Source organism: Serinus canaria, chromosome 2 (assembly GCF_022539315.1).
Source record: "Serinus canaria isolate serCan28SL12 chromosome 2, serCan2020, whole genome shotgun sequence".
Classification (NCBI taxonomy): Eukaryota; Metazoa; Chordata; class Aves; order Passeriformes; family Fringillidae; genus Serinus; species Serinus canaria.
Window position 1 is genome coordinate 138000451 of NC_066315.1, and position 21377 is coordinate 138021827.

A 21377-nucleotide genomic window follows, 5' to 3' on the forward strand; every position below is an offset into this window, starting at 1 on the left:
TTCCCTCCTACATGAACAGCAGTGGTTCGCTGCCTCCTGTCTCTTCCTGAGTCTCTCTCCATCTTTTTACACCACCAAGGCCCAACTCACTCAGCAGCTGCTTTTGTTGCCTCCAGAGGACTATAAAGGGCTGTCCCTGCCAAGACAATGCCCTGGTGGTGTTTAAAGCCAGCTCTGCACAAGGAGAAACTCCAGGGTCCCAAATCCATGTAGCACCACCACTTCTCAAAGACTGAACAGAGGGAGGCTTTCCCTGCCTTTTAAGCAACAGCAGGGCTGACCCAATCCAGCACCTTCTGTACCTGTGCCACAAACAGGTGTACTACAAACAGACTGCAAGGGAGGGAGGGGGGAGGGGAGGTGAAACAAATTATGAAATATAAAAAGACTCATCTGAAAAGAAGTTGGTAAGAGGGAGTTAAGTCCCTCTGAAGGCTGTTGCAAATATAACCACCAATAGGAAAGGCTAAAGGTATCCAAATAATATCACTGAGCTTTATCCTGATCAGGATAAAGACAGAACCAAAACAACAGGCAGAGATAAATAAGGTGACACATTTCCCATGAGAGCTCTCTCTTTCCATGAAATATCCCACTCTGAAAGCAAGAATCAGGGCTGGCCGACACAGGTGTTGATATAAATGGCAATGGCACTATCAGCAAACTGTGAAGAACTGAAATGTCAGAATGAGAAAGGAGAAGACAGAGCACTCCTCAGCATTGTCAAAAGCCTAACATCATTCTAATTGCTATCAAAAATCCTGAAAGCCACAACTGGGACAGACAGGCCAACAATAAAATCACAAGTAGGACCAGGAGTATCATCAATTTTAGGCTTTGACCTCCAAATCCAAATCAAAGCATATAATGTTTTAAAATTCACTCCATGTAAAAAAACCTGTATTTTTAATCTTGTCAGATTTAAGAGCCTTTCACTCACCACAGTGGATTTCTTTCACCACAAAAATTAAATATTTGCTTTTGGATATTTGCTGAGAAAACAAAAAAGGAAGAGAGGAAGAGTTGCTCTGTTGAGGCGAGGGTTGCTACCTCACAAGGCATGTCAGTTCTTTGACACTTCTTCATTCATGTGGTTCTGATTCCCCTTCTCTACCTCAGACCATTCAAGCCTGTCCAAATCCGGCTCTGACCACCACTACCTTATATCACAGATTACAGTCTTCACAAATAAATACAAATCCTTCTTGTTTTACAAACAGAAACTTATTCTGTATCCTGCATAGATCTGGAGAACAGAATTTTTGCTTACACAGCAGGTGCCCGACTAACCTGCTTTATACAGCTATGAAAAGGTTCCTCCTTGACCTACTCTAGCCTGCTTACTAAAACTATTCAGCCAAAGAAAAAACAGAATGAATTTTAGTTAGTGGTGTTGGATTAACAGTAATTTACAACAATTAATTAACTTTACTACTAGCACATATTTTTTACAGCACTTGACCTTCCACCTCAGCAAAAATCAAAATTTGAGACATTCATCCTCCACATGGCACACACAACTTGCAGGTTAGCTCATTTTTTATCCTGTCTCTAGGCCTAAGAACTACACACACTGTGAAGAAGAATCATGGCATAAGTTTTCATCACAGAATATTCTCTTCAGACACGGATTAGCCACAGGAGAGTGCCCCATCTTGGTGGAGCTGTAACTTCAAATCCATTCAGGTACATACAGCAAAGCAAACAGGAATATGTAATAACTAAAACGGTGATGAAATGTAGCTCCCCATTTCCCAACAGATTCTCCTGAACTCTGAAATACTTTCACAGCAACTGAAATTCCAATTCTGAGGAAGTTCAGTATCTGTAAAAAATATTTTCTCCATGTCGAGATTTAAAAAAAAAAAATAAATAAAAACACACAAAATCTACCTGTACTACAAAATTGGCAATTACAAATGAGTCTCCATTCCCACTTTTTCTTTTTTTAAACCAATTCTGGCACCTCTGCAAGTTACAGCTTAGGCAGCTGTATCTACAGTTGAACTAAACCAAGACTGCTTATCAGGAATTCCATTAAAATAAATACAAAACAAGTATATAAGTAGGTACACTGATTTTCTCAGAATTGCTCACACACTTATTTAAAGATGGTCACGCAGAAGAATTTATTACATAAAATACAAAATACACTGGCCAAACTAGACTGGAAAAATGCTTAATTAGCACAAACTTAGAAATAATACACTAAAATCTTATTGCCTTATAGATTTATTTACTTATAGAAAAATAAGCAGCTAAAACCAAGACCTAAAAATGTAGAGATCTGAAGGACAGAACAAAGTCCTGAATTTACACTTGCAAATTCAGTAAAAAGAGTTAAAGGAAGTTGGTCAGCCTGTATTTGTTTTGTAAATCATAAGACTACATCTGACTAATAAGTACAGGTATTTAATGATACCTTATCTACAGTTGTTCAGTCACTTAACTGTACCCTTTCAAGCACAGCTCAATGACCAATTGTTAGCAGTATGAATCACAAAACAAGCTGCCCTAAAATGAGAAGAACTAGACAGGACCATGACAGTGTTAAATGTACTTGTTTCATATTCACATAATCCATATTATCATGGCTATGAACTGAAATGTGGCAATTAAAATTATGATGTGGAAATTAATGGCAGAATTTTCTAAGACTTATAAAAATAATTTCCTTTACTAGGGATTCAACTACAATACAAATAGGTCTTTAATGGGGGGGAGAAAAAAGAAGTTGTACAGAGCAGTACCCTAGTCTTTACAGAGATTTAAGGTAACACTGGTAGTAACAAAATCTTCAGGGTATTCTAATCAAAATATTTTCAAATACAAGCAAAGCCTGACCTCAGAAACATATAGTTAAGAGTGTCAGTGGGGGTTATGTTGTTTTTGGTGACGTGCTTTTTAAAGAATTACACATCAATGGCATAATATTGCTTTGCTGAGGCAGTATTACCTTTGTCTGGGGAGTTGTCATTAATGACTTTGACAATTTTACTTATTTTTTATTTTGGGGCTTTACTAATGGAATTTCCCTGGCATAATAAATCTGTGCAGCACTGGCCACACCTCACTCCTTTCATTTATAATTACAGTAATCCATTGAGAAGATTCTCAACACTGTGTATTTTTTAATAGCTGGTGTATATCAGAGGTAGATGGTCCACTTTTTCATCTTAAACACACAAACAGTGAAGCATTTCTACAAGAGAAGAGCTATAAAAGCTGTTACTTCAGTGTTAGCAAGTAGTGAGGTTGAGTCCACCATTAGCTCAACAACAGTACATTTGTACAAGGAGAAGATCCAGTATCCTGAGAGGATCTTAATCCCTATTAAATGACAGGTTTTCTTACAAGGTCTACTCCTTCCAAGTGAATCACATTTTTGGCACCTTTGCTTCCAGCAGATGTGCCAATTAAGAGGCTTGCACTGTAAGAAGTAGGATAACCTTTCCATGCCAACTTTCAGTCTTTATGGATAGGCTCATTCATATGCAGAAGGCAGGTGCAGCAGCCAAGGCATTTTAGACCCCAGCAGCAATCAAAGTTTTCTAGAAAGCTTTGCCAGTTGACTCTTAACTATGTTTTCTTGAGCCAAATGCATTTTGAGGAGAACAACTTTATAGTATGTAAGTACAAGTAAGAAAAAGTCTGAGCCTAACTTGACAGGTCAATCTCTTGCTTCCCAAATAAGACATTTAGCAAAAACAGAGGAAAAAAGGCAGATGTTGACAGAAGAGTCAGATTAGCCCAACCATCTGATTCATGCATGAGCATTGCTATACCTTTGTATAGAAGGTCATAATGGATTTCTCAAATAAATGATCTACAAGGCAGATCCATCATTTATTTTTCAAAACAAGCAGAGCATTTCTGATGTCAATGTAATTTATTGCTAATTACTTTTGAGAAACTAATCTTCTCTCCCTAATAAGGGAATTCCTGTATTTGCTTATCATCCTTATGAAGTCCTATATTCACAAAAAGAACTTTAGCACTACAATGCCCTTTTACCCCCCACACTGGGATCCACAAAGCCCAGGCCCTTTTGCTATTAATACTGTTGTTACTGTGCATGTCTTATTCCACTGTTTTGGGCTTTTAGCAAATTGCTATAGGAGACCCATAGTCTCTCCTTTTGTGCCCCTCCTTTACTGGATGGGGAATGGCTCATCTGGAGTTTGACTTCCTGCTGCTGTTGAAACCAGCCCACATGGGCAAATGGGATGTACCCAGGAACATCCAGCTGGCACCACAGGGAGGCTAAGCAGGGCAGGAATGCCAGTGAAGATTTGCATCTTCAGTTCCAAGTATCATTAAAAAATAAAACCCAAATATGCCCAAAAATGTCCCAGCAACATCTTCCTGGAGAAGGCACCTGTGAGATGTGACAACACAAAAATGTGGCACTGAGGTTTTCAATAAAAATATTATGCCTACCTGACCTCAGTATGAGGAACTTTCAACATAAGGAGATGAAAGTGAGACAAGGGCTAAAGGAAGGTAAATTAAGCATAATAAGGAACACTATTCATCTGCTTTAATGTGTTGACTACATATGAATCTTTTCTGGAGAGAGATTGTGAAGGGATAACTAAGTTAATGTCCAGGGAAGACAAACTTCCCCTAAATAAGAACTGGAAGTATTTCAATAAGATTTCTGAAAAAACTCAGTTCTCTTCTCTTTCCTGGAATATTTGATTGCAGTTTAAGATTACATTAAAAATTCACACTAATCCTTCAGTTTCTGTTTGCAGTAAGACCAGTAGCTCAGGCAGTGAACAGCAGGCAGTTCTCAAGATTCACTCCAGGGGCAAATCCATCTCACAAGCCAAAATTTAACTTTTGGCTAAGTAGCTGATCTCTAAGAAAACAGCATAAAGACACACAACTTTAAACATCTCAAATTTCCCATTAGGTCTGCTATGCTGTTCTGATGCCCAGATCAATGCTTTTGTCTCAACAGCAGCTTTTGGCAAATGATATTTTTAAACAGTTAACACATTTAACACATTTTCCTTCAGAGCTGGCGTATTTTCTGAATAATAAAATATAGAGACAGGCCCAATAATACTCCGACCACATTAATAAGGAAATCATCATTTTTATGCAGGTTTTTATATCCATCCAATTAGTGATGCATAAATGACTCCAGGTAAAATTCTCAGTTGCACTGATTCAATTAAGACCTTTCTAAGAAGCATTAAATTTAAAAATAAACTTATTCCTATCTATCCAGAAACAGCAGGTAAAATTACAAAGTAAACATGCAAAAGAAAACTTAAAAATCGCAAATGGCTTGACAAATCTGCCTTGCAATTTTATTTTAGATCATGTTATTGCAGTGTTTTACAGGTCAGTTGACAAATTGAATTAGTCTGCTATACATTCTCAAATCCACAATGTTTGTTCAAGGGTTTTATGCTGAAAGCTTCTGAATTTGTCCAAATTCAAAACAGTACACAAACACAAGCAAAAGTCATTGAAAAAAAATCAAGGATGGAGGATGCTTCAAGAGCACCTAGAAAACACTTTTTTATTTTTGTTTGTTTTGGCAGTCCCTCAAAGGACTCAATTTCTAATCTCCCACACATGAGAATTCAGAGAAATGAACTGTTAAAGAATGTTACCAGACCTTTTAGATGAAAACATGGCCAAACACAGGCAGCAACAGTAAATAGCTGATATAAAGAGCACCATCTACTGACAGGCAGCGCTTTGACAGCCCTAGGGAGTTTTGCAAGGCACTGGGCACTGCATTCCACTGTCTTTCATCTTTTAGGAATTCAACTTTCTCTAAGAGCTTTGTCAGTACTTTTCACATTATCTCACCTGCCCTGTCTCACCTAATAGATTTAAGTTGTTCTCCTGCTCGTGGCCCACCAGAGCCCAACTGCTCCAAGATGCAGTAGCTCACCTTCCCATTTCTTCCTCATTTCACCTTGTGACTGAAGTTTCCCACATGGAGATGATCACCTCTTGTACACAGCTGCTATACCACCACCTTACAATTATAAACTATCATGTTATCACCAGCTGTTTATGAGGACATTTCCAAAACCTCCTTAGTCAACAAGGGTTTTCCACACTTAGGTCAAAAACATTTGAATTGTCCCTGGATGAGAAGCAATCACCTCCTTTAAAGGCTTACTTCATGCAATGAAATATCCTTCTGTGTTCTCACGGAGAAGATTACATGGAGATGGATGTTTCTTCCTAACTTTTAACCTGCTGCTGTTTTATTGCTTTGAACACAGTACTACAACCTTTTATTATTTTACTACACAAAATTATTAGCAGATGCACATAAGAAAAGGCTGTTTCCTGACAGACAAGAAAATATTATCAATAACAACAAATTCTCCTGGCTAATATTATCAGAAATAACCTCTAGGATGCTGTCTAACATCTTGATCACTTCTAAACACAGGCATAAAACACAGTAAAGATGCACTGAAGTACTCTGGCACATCATTTGAAAGTACTTGCTAGCACTGTTGCCATTACTTACCATGTGAGATTTGCATTGCAGCAGTCTAAGAGCTAAACCCTTTATAAATATGCTTCAAGAGCATAAAAAGAGGAAATCAGAGTAACTTTTCACTGGTCTTAAAGACTTTCACTAATAATCACAAAAACCTTGTGTGATAATTAATCTGAAAAGTGAAAGTAGAGAAGAAATATTCACATATGATTTTTGCTTTGTGTTGCTTCACTGATTGAAACATCATTAACACACCTCAAGCTCATCACTTACATTCTTATACTTCATGCTGATTCCAAAGGCCAACAAAACTCAATTTACTGTTCTTAGACAATAATCCTTGCCAATCTATTTAGACCAGGATTAAAAGAAAGACAACAGATAGGAGCTTTGCTCTTAAGAGAGAGGCTGCAGTCAATCTGTTTATATATATGAACACATAATTAATAACAGATTAATAACAATTAACAAATCTATGAGAGGAACTTTCTAATAGGTAGGAAAGTTTCAAGTCCTGCCTTGTTCCACAGTCCTACTCACTTATGTCAGCACAGCAGCCTTATTTTTCTGTATTTGTCTGCAGCAGCAACAATTTCCTGTTTTTACCTCCTCCTCAATTCTAAGATTTATAAATACAGTGGAATATTCAGACTCGTCCTAGAAATTATTCTTCCTTTGTACTACATTTCATCCTCTGCAAATTTCATCTTGCTGCCCACAACCTGCTACTTTGCCTGATCTCCATCATGCACCCACTATCCCTGCAGGCAGCCTATCCTTTCCTTGGCTTTTTCTTTTGATATTTTGAGCTCAATCATACATTGACGTATATGAGATGGGTAATTCCACTGTATCCCACTACACTGTTCACATAATTGTAACACTGGATGCAGAGGGCCGCTACATTTCTCTGAATAAAAAATACTTGCAAAGTTTCATTGTATCATGCAATTCTCATCTCTTCTGCATTAGAACAAACTGAAGCATTTAGTAAAGATGGTGAAATAGTGTAAAATCAAAATATACTTGGTTATTAACATTACTTCTCTTAAGACTGATATCCCCTGTTCATCCTCCAAATCTGATTTAGTCATCCACTAGCTCTATTTAAATTGCACTTCCATAGAGTTTCCTCCCAGCAGCAAAAGCAGCAAAGCAGTGCTCTCCTTAACTACTTCCAGCATGGCAAAGGGATTTAAATAAGCCAAATTAACAAGGAAGTGCTGCTGAAGGGGACAGCTCTCACTGGTTGCTCTTGATCCATCAGTACAGAGTACCCTATTGTTAATAAAAGCCAAAATGAGATAATTCAGGTGGGTGAAAAACTGATCAACTCACTGAAGTCAGAACTGAGCTGCCAACTCAGTAAAATGACAGCAAGTAGGGGTTGGGGACTGAAATGTGCTACATCATTAAATGGGGTGCTCCATCATCAGCTTAGTTCAGCAAGGACACACTTCCACTTCCTCTGCATTTCATCTCCTCTCCAGTCTTGTAGAAGCCTTTGTTAGATCCCGAAGGGAAGCAGGTTTGTGGCAACACATGACAACACAACAATCCACAAACCCCGAACAAAAACCTAACCATGGGAGAGGGTTCTGGGAGGAAGAAGGTGATCAACAGGCAGAAAAGAGTTAAATAAGAATTTCATCAACAATGACCCAGTTTTGTCATCACTGTGCCTTGCATAGAAAAGCTAGCATAATTTTCAAATTCAATTTCATCGTGTTCAGTTTATTTTGTGGTTTTAGAAATCACGTACACTTTGCATAAAATATTGTAGAGCAATAACAGCATGCACTCTGATGTGGGTTTTGTCCCACAAAAGTCAGCCCTGCTCACATAACCTGACTACACTGTACAGTCTTCTTTTTGAATCAAAAGCTAAGACAACTTCCTTTCCAATTATAATTCTTCTTGGCTTATATCAGCATTCTTGTGTCCTTTGGAATCTGGAAATCAGAGCAGGGAGTAAAAGGTCAACAGGAAAAAACCCAAACCAAAACAAAAAACACAACCAAAACCAAACAGGTAGGTACTGTCTTATGCTGTTTTCTTCAGAGCAAAAAGCAGAAGGTACAATGGACAATGCAGTATGTACAATGGACACATACAACCAACTGAATTTCACCTGAATTTGACAGTTTAACCAGCATGCTGAACACTTACCTGATCTAAGCATTTTATTTGGCAGTGTTCTTTATGTTTTTCTCCCATTAGAAAATACTTTTTAAAAATTAAGACCCTCCAATACTAAATTATTTCAAGAGAGAGTAAGCGAACATGAAACAGCAGCTAGGAAAAACAGAGCTGATAATTATTCAGGCAAAAATTTTTCCAAAATAATCTGCTACCAGTCACTATGGACCATTTACTACAGTTTGCAAGCCACAAAGTAGCCTTCCCCACAGAAAAAAAACCCCATGGTGACAGTTAAATAAGCATGAACCTTAACAAGCACTTCAGATTCTTCTTCTACAGTCAACAATAAAGGCTTCAGGAAGGTTTAGTATACTTGCAGGTTAGCTCATTTTTTATCCTGTCTCAGTTTTCCTCATCAACTTCACATATTACCACCTAATGCAGAAATGTTGACAATTCTGATAAGCTATTTGCTCTTCAGCACAAACCTAAAAAAATGCAAAAATTCTGACTTACTAAAAGAGAAGTTTGAGACAGTCATATCTGAGGAAGAGCATACTAATGTGATAGCCTTTACCTCCAGAATTTTTTTTTCTATTCACTCAACAAGAATATTGATTATTTAAAAAAACATCTTCAAACCTATCACAAGCTTTATTTAAATAAAAGACTGTATTTTCAGCATAGGTGTGCTGAAGTTCAGTCACATCTGTCCTTTAATAATGAAAAGACATTCACAACATCTTTCACAATCTAAAGCATGCTGCTAAGATTGAAAGCAATCAGCCTTGAATGAAAGATGGATTAATAGCAGTTCTAAAACCATTAGGTACAGACTCTATTGTCATGCTTCTGTTTAAAGCAAGGAAAGAAAAGGCAAAAAAAGTAGAGGGTGTCTAGGTCAGCAAAGTTGATGGACGCACTTACAGACATTAGAGGAAAATGGAAAATTGGCAGAACATAATACCCACTTAACGAGATTTTCTTTGTTAAAGATAGAAAAAAGGCTTCACGATATGCAGTAACTCTACCTTGTTCAGTGCTGAAGGTTTTCTATTTTTAGATAGGCATATTAAAGACACATTTAACCCCAGAAGTGCAGCTTGATGCCTCATCACAATATTAATTCCTAGACACTGGTAGAATTAGAAATATTCATTCTACCAAGTAAATCTTCTGGCAACAGCCCCTACCAGTAATAACCATGATCTCTGGGTAAGGAACTAGGAGGTAAGAGAAATGGAAGAATTGATGCTCCAGACCATTTAGTGACTGCTAGCAGTTGTGTGAGCAGGAAATTAAATGTTTACATTAGCAAAAATGGCCAATATAACCACTTCCTGTAACCCAAAGAGTTGCCCCTCTCCCCAGCAGCCAGGGCTGCACACTCTCACTGCTTCTACTGTTGCAGCTCTTGAGGCTGCAAGAAGGGTCACATCTGTGAGCTGCTGAGGGACATGAGATGGGCACGCCGCCTCTTGGAACCATACTGAGCTTCTGCCACTGCACACCCACTGTCAGACAGCTGGGAAGCCCCAAGCACATTCTGCTGGTTATTCATTCTGAATCAGGCATAGGTGATGGGGTTTTGTAGCACTGTACCACAGGGATGAGGATCAGCATCTCCCATATCAGGCAACAATTTGCAAAGCAAAACTGAGTTTTACATTAGTCTTAACTGTTGTAGCTAACCCTGACTCAAGTGAACTCTTTTCTCTCCACAGGGGTATAGATGAGAAAAGACACTCATCAGCTAGGGAGGGAAAAGACACTGCTCATTGAGTCTTTAGGGGTGACAAAATCAGCTTGTCAGGTAAAGTAGAGACTGAACTGGCAGGCAGGAGATGGCAGTGTGTCAGTCTGTACAGTCTGAAAGGGTGGGAGACTGAAGATGGCAGCTGGAATATTCAGAGAATAGGAAAGCATCACAACTTTGCACAAACAGAACAAGAGAGAGTTCAAAAGCTAAAGTAAATAAAAAACCTAAAATGTAATCTCTTTTCTCTTCCTAAACTGCGGATTTGTTGATAGAATTGGATACACACGTCCTAATCTCCAAAAGGAAATTTACTTGTGATGTTTCATGCCAGTATCACCAATAGTATTTGTCTTTTCCAAGTGCTCAGGAATACACTCAGTACAGGTAGCTTGGTGAGCAGCTGCAGTGAGAGCTGCAGATTGAGCTCTGGGTGGCAGGAGCCTGAGGCAAGAGGCTGAGAACTGGCACCTACCCTTTGCATAGCAAAAGGCCCAGGGACCTGTGGCACCAGCCAGGTGACTCAGAGACACAGCAGGAGCCAGTGACTCAGCAGGAAGAGCCCAGACTTTCCTCTGCTTAGACCATAAGTATACAAAAGCCCAGGGTTTCCTTTCTTTGGGCTCCTTCCTAAGAGGCAGCAGCTCGAGTTGTTATTTTGTTATTGCACAATGAAATTATTTTAAGTATCTGCATGTCTGAGATTCTGCTATGGAAAAGACAGGGTAGAGACAGTAAAGAAACCTGGTCTGACCCACTCAGTGTGAGGGGCGTGGCTGTGAAGGGCCTCGGACTCGGCTCAGGTCGTGCTAGAGTGACTCCCAGAGTGACTCCTGGATGGTCAGATAGGAAAATGTCCTCACCAAAAGTGCCAAAGCTCTCAGCCGCACATTAGCACCTCCCAAATACAAAGAAACAAGCTATTGTACTGCTTCTTCACTCCAGCTGCCCTCTCACTCAGCACTTGCAATGCCTCTTTCATTTCAAGAGTCTGTCCTACTTGGACATCATTCTCATTTTTGAACTAACCCTGCGAGTTCCAAGAGTGGCTAATGACAATATAAAAGCACACCATCAACATTACCAGAAGCACAGAAGTACTGGAAGTAGGACACAGGCACTTAAAGCCATCCCCAGGCTGAATCACTATATCAAAGTTTCACTTAATGGCATTATAGCCAAGGAAACCACATGCTACTTACAAATGAGTTGGTCAAAAAAACTAAAAAGGAAAAGAGAAGAATTGTCTCTCATTAAACACAACATTTGGTTTTAAACACAACATTTATCTTCTGCTTGCCCCACGGATGATACACAGCATCACAGAAAATGCACATTTGAGAGTTGTTTCCCTGCTCCCTGCAGTGGTACAGCAGCAACACAATAATCTGCAGTTAACTCTAGAATTCAGATAAAACCAAAGCACTTCTGACTGAAGTCCACCTTCAGAAACACCTAAAAAGAAGTGGTATTTGAAATATATGACATGAGAGAATACTGAAAATCCTCCCTGACATCAAAGGTCATTATTGTTGGCATTTGTGCACTGCCTAGAGGCCCCTCAGAGCAAAACACCAGTTTACTTTAGTCTCCATCCACCAAATACTTCCAGTCAAAACCAGAGGCATGACAAAGCACCAGTGCAACCTTCTACCACTACCCACTATGGAAAACAGCTTGACAATCTGTCCCATGGAGAAGAATGGGAACAGCAGCAAATGTGCTGCTGCATTTGTTACTCTCAGACAGCCTGACCTAAACAATCAATCAACTGTACATACACATGCAAGAGACAAAATTTCTTTAGCAAATTTATTCCATATCTCAGATTTCTACTGAAACAATAGTTTTAACTGGTCCTAGTTATCAACATTCTTCTATATTTGGGTAAACTGAGCCAGACAGCAAAAGCTTCACTTCTAGGGAGGAGCAACTGCCATCTTAAAGTCCAAGATCAATTAAACTAAGAGGGTAAAAATGAAACACACACACTCCAATGATTTGCTTTTAATCCAAAAGGTAAGACTCCTTTTTCAGATTACATGGTATTTGTTTGCCAGAATATAATTTTGAACATAACAATATATATGTGAGTACTCTATCCTAATTGTTCCAAGTATGAGGCTTGAAATAAATGCAGCTTCTGAAACAGCTTCTCCTAATGCAAGGTTTCACCTCCATCAGACATGGATAACCACTGCAATATCAAATGCAGAGGCTGGTTAGCCAGTAAGGGAGAGGAAAAAGCTGAGTTTGAGATCCAAACACCTAAACTCAAGTGTCAAAACAATCCCCAAAATGCAGACAGCTTCAGGTGAGCAGTGCTCACTTCAGATCAAGCCTGATCCCTCTCTTACTCCTATGAGCATGCCGACCAAATGTAAGAGATTCCACCACATGTAAGAGGAGTTTACATACCTAGTTTACATACAGACATGTCATTTAAGTCACCCTCATCAGCAAACTGACTCTACACATGGAAACTCATGGAAAGACAGACCTCACTCTGCCCCAGGCCACCCTCTTCCAGGCTCTTCTAATGAAATTCCTCCCCTTCTTAGTGGTGATAACCCAAGAAACTCCTCCCACACATTATTAAAACTACTACAGTCCCACACTCTTTTTGTGACTATGACACTTCTCACTCCCAGTTCTCCCCAGTTATGTTATTTTTCAAAATGGACAAAAATTCCCACTTGTAGAGGAAGGTGGAGGTGATTCTGCCCCCCTACTCCGCTCTGGTGAGGTCCCACCTGCAGTGCTGCATTCAGCTCTGGGGTCCCCAGCACAGAAGGACAACTCACAGTTGAAGTGAGTCCAGAGGAGGTCACCAAGATGTTCCAGGATGGAACACCTCTCCTGTGAGGAAAGGCTGAGAGGATTGGGGTTATTCAGCCTGAAGAAAAGAAGGCTCTGGGTGACCTAATTTCAGCCTTCCAGTACCTGAAAGGAGCCTCCAAGGAAGATGGAGGAGACTTTTTACAAGGACATGTAGTGACAGGAGAAGGGAGAATTGCTTCAAACTGAAAGACAATAGGTTTAGATTAGATATTAGAAAACATTCCTTACTGTAAGGGTGGTGAGGCACTGGCACAGGTTGCCCAGAGAAGCTGTGGATGCCCCATCCCTGAAGGTGTTCAAGGCCAGGCTGGATGGAGCTCTGAGCAACCTGGTCCAGTGAAAGGTGTCCTTTCCCATGCCAGGGTGGCTAGAACAAGATCATCTTTATGGTTGCTTCCAAAACAAATGGTTCTATGATTCTCTGATGACGACAGCAACTGCCAGCAAACACATGAGGCAGATTAAGAAAATATCTTATTATATTAATGAGTTATAACTCAGGTGAAATACACCATTTGCAGACCTTTGGTGTCAGCAGTGGAGCATATTCCATTTTAAAGGCTAAATTGGTTCCATACTACATTTTGTAATCCCTCTAATCATAATGCTATTATTTTCTTGACCAGAAAATTCTGTATTTTTCAATCCTCAACAAGGCAGCTGTGTCATTAAAATACTGCTTTATTTGTGAAGCCCTTAAAGTAGCTTCAAAGTGGAAGCAGAGAGTTTGGATGGCTTTGTGAAACAGCTTCACAATGAGGCAAGCAGCAGAACTGGCACTGTAAGTACAATATGCATCCACATGCTGTATGGAATTGCTTTTTCCTCTAAAAGCTACTCCATTTTTTATCTACATTTCTTTTTCCCCAAAGTGAAGTTGTTTTAAATAAGGTGTCTGTATCTACATGCATCTGTAGTATTAAACATCCCACTTATTTCTAGAGTACTACCACAGCTTTTTACTGCTTATGTTTGCTAATATGTACTGCAATTGCTGCTCCTTTTCACACTAGTGCAATGGGAAAGAAGACAAATTTCACATTGATAGTTTTCACAGGACAACAGGAGCCAGATCAGACTACACTTCCCTCCTTATGCTCTCTCAGCTGCCTCTTTGTAACCATCTGCTCAAGGCAGCCCTATACAAGGACTGTCTCTCTGCAGCAGCAGCCACCTCACTGCTGTGTTTGTGCAGCCCTGAGCACACCTCAGGGTTATAGACTGTGCTGCTTCCCAGGGGCCAACACCTTAAAGTCCTCCACATGCAAGCACTTGTGTGCATGCAACTACCCAAAATGTTTTCATCCTTGCTTTTTTTCTGAAAGTAGCAGTCCAACTGATAAAAAATCCAGCTGTAAAATCCTAACAAATTCCTCTTCCTAATATCACCTGATGGACTGAAGTCATAAATAGAGTTTGCTTGTACAGGTGAACTTCATAAAGGCCTTTTGTTCAGAAGGTCAGTCAACAGTGTCTTTGTGAATAAACTTCACCTGTTCTACTTACACCACCTAAGAGCTAAGAATTAGTCTGAGTTTATTATTTTCATTTCCTGTGAGGAGAAAACCAATAGGAAAATAGTCCCACTTTGAGACGACGGGCAAAGCAGAAAGACACAAACAATCCTTTCCACCTGCCCTTCCCTTCCCTCACTGTCCTGGACAGAGTACAACCCTCTAACTTGTCAAGATCTCCCACCTCCAGATGGATGCTGTCAGCATAGGAGATGACATTATCAGAATCCCCAGGCATGCAGTCATTGTGAACAGAATGAACAGGAGAAACCAGATCTTTTATGCTGAAAGGAAAAACCTTGCTGTAAAAACGTGGGCCTTCATATTAAACTTATATTAAAATTATAGCAAGAATGGGTGATACAGCAATGGCAAAAATCATGCTACAGCAAGAATATACTTGGATTTTGAATCAGACATTTGTCCTCCTGTGGTAAGCTGGCTTACAGGACCCCAACAGAGAGAGATGTTTCTTGTTTTTCTTGGTTGTGAGAGTGTAGATTCTGAACTAAGCAGCTGTATTTTGCAGTACAGGTAGGGTTACTTCAGCACTTCATTCTCTCCTGTGAAATCCCTGAATGATAAATGAAACATCACTCTCGGTGGCTTGAAATGCACAAAGTCACCCAGCACTGCTGTTTCACAGCTCAGGATAAGAGGTTTGCTCAGTGCATGGCTCTGAAACTTCAGGCTTCAGCCAGGGTCACAACTGGGAATGACAGGCTGAGAGAGGGAGGGATGCATACACATCAAACCTTTCAGCCCCCAATATACATGGATACTTATAACTATGCAACACATGAAAAGAGCATTGAATATTAAGATAGAAGCAGGCACACTAATTATTGTGTATTACTAATAATCACAGAATGAGACACTAGAAAGGCACATTATCCTGAAGTGTAATTATTTCAGCTATGTGATAGCAACATTTACCAAATGTTTTTAAACCCACTTCAGATTTATTCTACACTGAGATTCTGTGCCCATTTTTGTTAGTCATTAAAGAAGACCCAGTGCAGTAAGTGGTGTTTTGTCACTGTCTCAGTCTGAGTTGGGAGAGAAAAAAAATTCACACCTAATCTATTGACTTTCATTGTGGTGGTATGATGTGGACAGCAGAAATCTGTTAACTACTTCTCCACAAAAGTAAGCTAAGAAAAGCAAACTATCAGTAAAGTGACATTTCCCCATCTAGGGTCAGTACCTCACTCAGAAACACACAGAGATCTGCAATTCAAACACCCTGACACACAGTTTTAAAGCAAAATCTGGAGGAACTGAACAGCCCAGCTGGGGTCTTACTGAACCTTCATTTCAACAGAAAAATGTTTCTTAACTTTAATCAGTCCAATCTGGGTTCTTTTTCCCATATCTTGTGGCCACCCAAAATCTCACAAGAGGAAGATAACAGGAAGACAACTCAAAATGGTAAAACCTCATTGCCCCAGTTCAGTGGGCTCTGGTGTTTCTCAACTGCAAAAAAAGGTTAAAAAAAAAGTGGGGTGTGGGGGGGATATAGAATGGTTTGGGTTGGAAGGGACCATAATGATCATCTAGTTCGAGCCCCCTGCCATGGGATCAGATTGCTTAGAGCCTCACCCAGACTGGCCTAACACTGTCTTTCCTATCCAACCCATTTGATAAGCTTGACCAAAAAGGACAAACACTGTGAAGCAGAAGCCACTGATTAAAAAACTGGAGAACTCTTCTAGAAAAGACTTTTCTAGAAGAATTTTTTTCTTTTCTAGACTTTTCCTATTCTATTGTTAGAGAACAGTACCAAGACTTTTTTTTTTTAAATAACTGACAAAATTTTAATATTTCTAGAAATTCTGTAACACCTTTATTACTTAAAAGCCTTACTCTTCTGCGCTTCTACTTTTCACCACATGGTTGACACCCCCAACCCCTCCAAACACTTGCTGAGCAGAGCATATCCCTGCCAGGGAAGCCAGAGGAGCTGTTTCTACCCCAGTCAGTCCTGAACTGAGCCCAGTAAGCTGAGATGAATTCTTATCCTCTTGGTACTGAGTTCAGTCAGCCCTTCAGTATTGTTCAGTATAATTTAAAACAAAAAAAAGGGTTTTTTTAAGAAAGCAAAAGCAAGCAAAAGAACTAATGAACTACACTGCAACAAAACATAGTCTACTGATGTCTATATAGCACTTATCAACAGAAGACAAGATAAAAGCTTCTCACTTCTTTTACCAGTTTCTTTTCATAGTTTTCATGAACATTTTAAAGGACTGTTAATTTCTCTCGAGGCAAATAAAAAAACCCTGCAATTGCTAACACAACATAAAAAGCCTAACAGCAGTAGTTGCCATTAAAAAGCCTTTATTGTTTGCTATTGCTGCTACCACATAATGAGACAAAATGTGTCACCAGGTATGCACACCTTACTTAGGAAAGAAAACTCCCTGAATAAATAACCTCCTAATGAGCGACAGCCCAGATTTGAGTCTCACGCTCACCATCAACAAGGATTTGTGAGTGCATCATGGGGGAGGACTTGATAAGTCAATCCTGCTATAAGAGATCATTTTCTGAATCTCCTTAGAAAAGTTGCCTATACTCAGAGAAGTACAGGATTCCAAAAGTATAGCAAAACCTTTGTTAGCTTGTTTTTACAGAGCTCTACTCTGTGACTACGGTATTAAAACCAAACAGATGAGACATAGGAGCCAGAAGTAACACTTCAATGAAAATGATAAGAATTCCAGAAAACACACATAACAGTGGTTAAACATAGGTGGTAAAGAAATAATTTAATTTTTTAAAATGTATATTTAAAAAAATCCTTGCTTTCTCCAGTGACTTTTACTGCTCTGTGAAAGTGACCACTCAACTGCCTGAATTGTTTTCATATATCAGGAATGCTGAAAAATCAGTTACTGATCAAGAAAATGTGTATATTGATATTCATAAATAAAAAATGAAGCATTTTTACACTTCATATCTTTTCCTTAATTTATATTCTATTCTGTACATTTTCAGAGTCTGACTAGATTATAGACATTTGATTAGCTATGAATAATCTTGCTAGTTTTGGACTGGCTCATATTTGTAACAAGGTGGTTCCTTAGGGAACCAGCTGAGGGAGACTAAGATCATTGTTCCATTTTCCATTATAATTTTACCTCAGTCAGCCTATAAATACTAAATTCCATATTCATCAGGAACTTATAAATGAATGATCCTTCACTGGAGCTACGCTTTCTGTTGTCTGCATCCCAAATATAGAAACAAACACTTGTACTCCCATATTTACATTACAGTAGCTGCATTAAAAAAAAAGAACTTTAAGAACTTTAAATCTGTCTGTAACCCATGAGTTACTACTGTTCTTTAATCCCATAGCTGAGGACAGAAAAGGAAGGACACAGTTCATTAGAAAGGAGATTTTGTTTGCTTCTTTGGACAGCAGAACCAGATGTTTAAAGTGTTGGACATGATCTTGATGACAAATTAGAAAGCTGAAAGCAGGAACAAGAGCCTAGGAGGCATCTTAAATCATATTCAATACATTGCACTGTTTTGTGCAACACAGGTCTCACTACTGTGAATATGAGGTATGTGTTAATATTATTAGAATACACAGGACTCCAAAGAAATCCTTTTTAAAACACCTGTGCAATGGAAATATAAAACAAATAGCTCTGCTCACAATGTTTTATTTACAAAACTTTCCTGAATTCCTGCTCCTCTTCCCATGGTACATATATGATTGCATGGATGAAGTTTCCTAATGGCAGTTTAATTCAACTCTTAAAGCTACACAAGCTCAAGTCCAACTCCATAGTCACATTTCAGAGGACAAAGCAAACCAATATTTAAATTTAGGGCAGAGCAAGCCAGAGAAGACAGACCACCTCAGGCTAAAACATGAATCCAGATGAAAAACATCACTAAATTAATACACACATAAAAAACAAAGTTACTAACAAGGCAGCAATAAATTTAGAAAAATAGCCCATTCCATTTGCATGATGCTGCTATTCTAACCTTATTCCATTAAGCAAAAATTCAGTTTGTTTGTTTGTTTTTTAAATCTGAAGCATGCCTAGTTTTCTAAATAAATCTACTGCAATCAGATGTGGGAAACCAATACTGGATTTCAGTACTTCGAGAGCACCACAATTCCCCTCTTCCCCAGCCATCTCCAGCAAGGACAGCCTGTTTTATATTCATCAGTCCAACAATCACAGCTCAGACAGCTTACATTAAATCACTGATGTGTTTCACTCTGATTTTTCACTAGGATAAGTCTTCTGCAAGCAAAGACAAGTTCGATATGACTGTATCCCATGTCAGCTACACACAAGCCCGTTCTCAACTGGGAGCCCTATTGCACCATTTAGCTTCTTCACTCCCAAGCTTGTATGGTTTCCAAGTCTAACAAAGCTCCTCAGCCTTCAATACACAGCAGATTTTCACCTGCTGATGCTGAAACATGAGCAAGGCTAGCTTGCCTTTGTGAGCAGCTGGGCAAATGCCTTATTTGCTGAGCTTTGTCTCAAAACCCATCCAAAATCTGGTGGTCTTATTACCAAACAGATATTTCAAAGCAGTAACCACAAACCTGTTCTCCAAGGGTTCATGACAAATCAGCAAGGTGCTTGATAAATGGCCACCAAACAGACTGCAGGTAGCAGGGGTTTTTTAATTGCTGCAAGCCTGTAATGGAGGATCTAGTTTGATGCATTAAGTCAGAATGAGTTTAATTGTATTAACTTTAAATTAGATATTTTAGATAAAAAATAGAATGGAGAATTCATACCAAACCTTAATCGTCAAAGAAATTGCTCAAAACATTTAATACTATTTTATTCTAAAAGTGAAATACATCACAACCATATGTGTATTATTTTTTAGGTTTATTGTACTGTTGGCAGTAGGAAATACTCCTATTTGTTCAGTCATTGAAATAATTTCTATTGCCTTTTTGAACCTGTTAGAAAAAAAAGACACTCATTTTATTTGCTCTAATAACTCTCAAAGTGTCAGATTCAATAAAGACTCAATTTTCCACTCTGCAGAAATTACCCCCAAACTACTGGTTTTAGGCCTTTAAGAATCAAAAATACTGATAAGGCTTTTAAAGAACGTTTCCCAATTATTTTATAACATTATCTTATCTTTCTTTTGACCCTGTGACCAGCTTCCTTGGTTAGAGTGCTGGCAATGCCAAGCTTGTGGGTTCAATCCCTGTGTGGGCCATTCACTTAGGAGCTGGATTTGATGATCCTTGTGGGACCCCTTCCACCTCAGAATATTCTGTGATTCCAGTTAAAAGTGTATCTAATATGACAAATTACTGTCCTATACCAAAGTATCTTGAGTACACACATTCACTTGCACTTTGTAGTCAGGCCTGCTGCACTCATACAAGAAGTAGAAACTTATGAGTAAGAACAGACACATTTTTTCAGGAACTCAACTCTAAACTATGTTTGCTCACTGTCATATCAGACATGGAAGACTGGCCTGGAATTTTACCTAAAATGAGTTAACAGATTATTAAAATCAGTCACCCATATAAAAATCCACATATTCATATACCCATAGAACTTTTCTCCTCCTTTACCTGCCCCAAGAAAAAAGTATTCAAACAAACAAATAAAAAACTCAAGAAAAACATTTCTGTGCCCATTCTGCTTGTTACCCAAGTCATTTGGAAAAAGTCTCCACAGTGTCTGAAAAAGAGAGATCCCATTACTTTAATTACCTTCATTTAGAGAAAAAACAGAGTAGTTCAATATCCAAGATGCGTGTATCCTACAACTCCACAGCAATACCTTCCTTCTGTAACAGCCACTTCCTCGGGCTGCTATTTTTACACCTTTATAGGTCTTTAACAAGATGATAAATGTTTTTTAAGCAGAAGCCAGGACTTCCAGAAACCTGGATTCTTAAAGACTCACAAAAATAAGTAAGAAGGCAATCCTACCTACCTTAGATATTTCTGGCTCCACTTGTCTCTTGGGTGTGTCTTTTGACTCGGGCCCTTTGGGCGTACTGGTGTTCTTAACCGCGAGCGAATCAACTTCTTCACCTTCAAGCTGCAGGTTAATGCCTTCTGTGGGGACAGTGTGATCAATACCATTTGGATTCAGATTGCAATGGATAGCTGGGAAAAAATATGAGAAACATTGCTTTAGAGCTGGGATAAAATATGAGAAACACTGCTTTAGGAAAAAAGAACCCAATGGTTCAAACATTTAGCACCAACTACTGAGAAGCAGTACCATGCGGTAACCAGAGCTGTGTCAGACCACAGCAAATGAACCATCTGTACTTTGATGTGGATTCAAGGTGAGATACTTGAGAAAGAAAAACAGAGGAATGCAGCACACTGGATAAATTTATTTAGTGCAGGCTACCATGTACCATGCAGAACTGTGCTCTGCTGGATTCACTGGAGCATCCAAGACCCTCAACTTAGAGCTTTTATTAAATGTTCATCATCCAACCATACATTTTTTTCCTTTCTAGGCAAACAAGTTGAAGGCTTTCTATTACATTTTCAAATCCTACAACATTCTAGGTCTTAAAGAATGTGGGATAAGTAAGCCGTGCACAAAAAAAATCAGCAAGTCAGTCTCTGCACAGAGTAATGACTTATCCAGCTGATTAT

General features: G+C 39.0%; 1 protein-coding gene across 1 annotated transcript in view; it reads right to left on the reverse strand.

Moving 5' to 3' along the window:
- SAMD12 (sterile alpha motif domain containing 12) overlaps window positions 1-21377 on the reverse strand; it is a 176035-nt gene that overhangs the window by 137305 nt on the left and 17353 nt on the right. The window contains exon 2 of the mRNA XM_030226894.2: window positions 20695-20870. Within this exon, the coding sequence (XP_030082754.1) occupies window positions 20695-20870 (176 nt within the window). The remainder of the gene's footprint in view (window positions 1-20694; window positions 20871-21377) is intronic.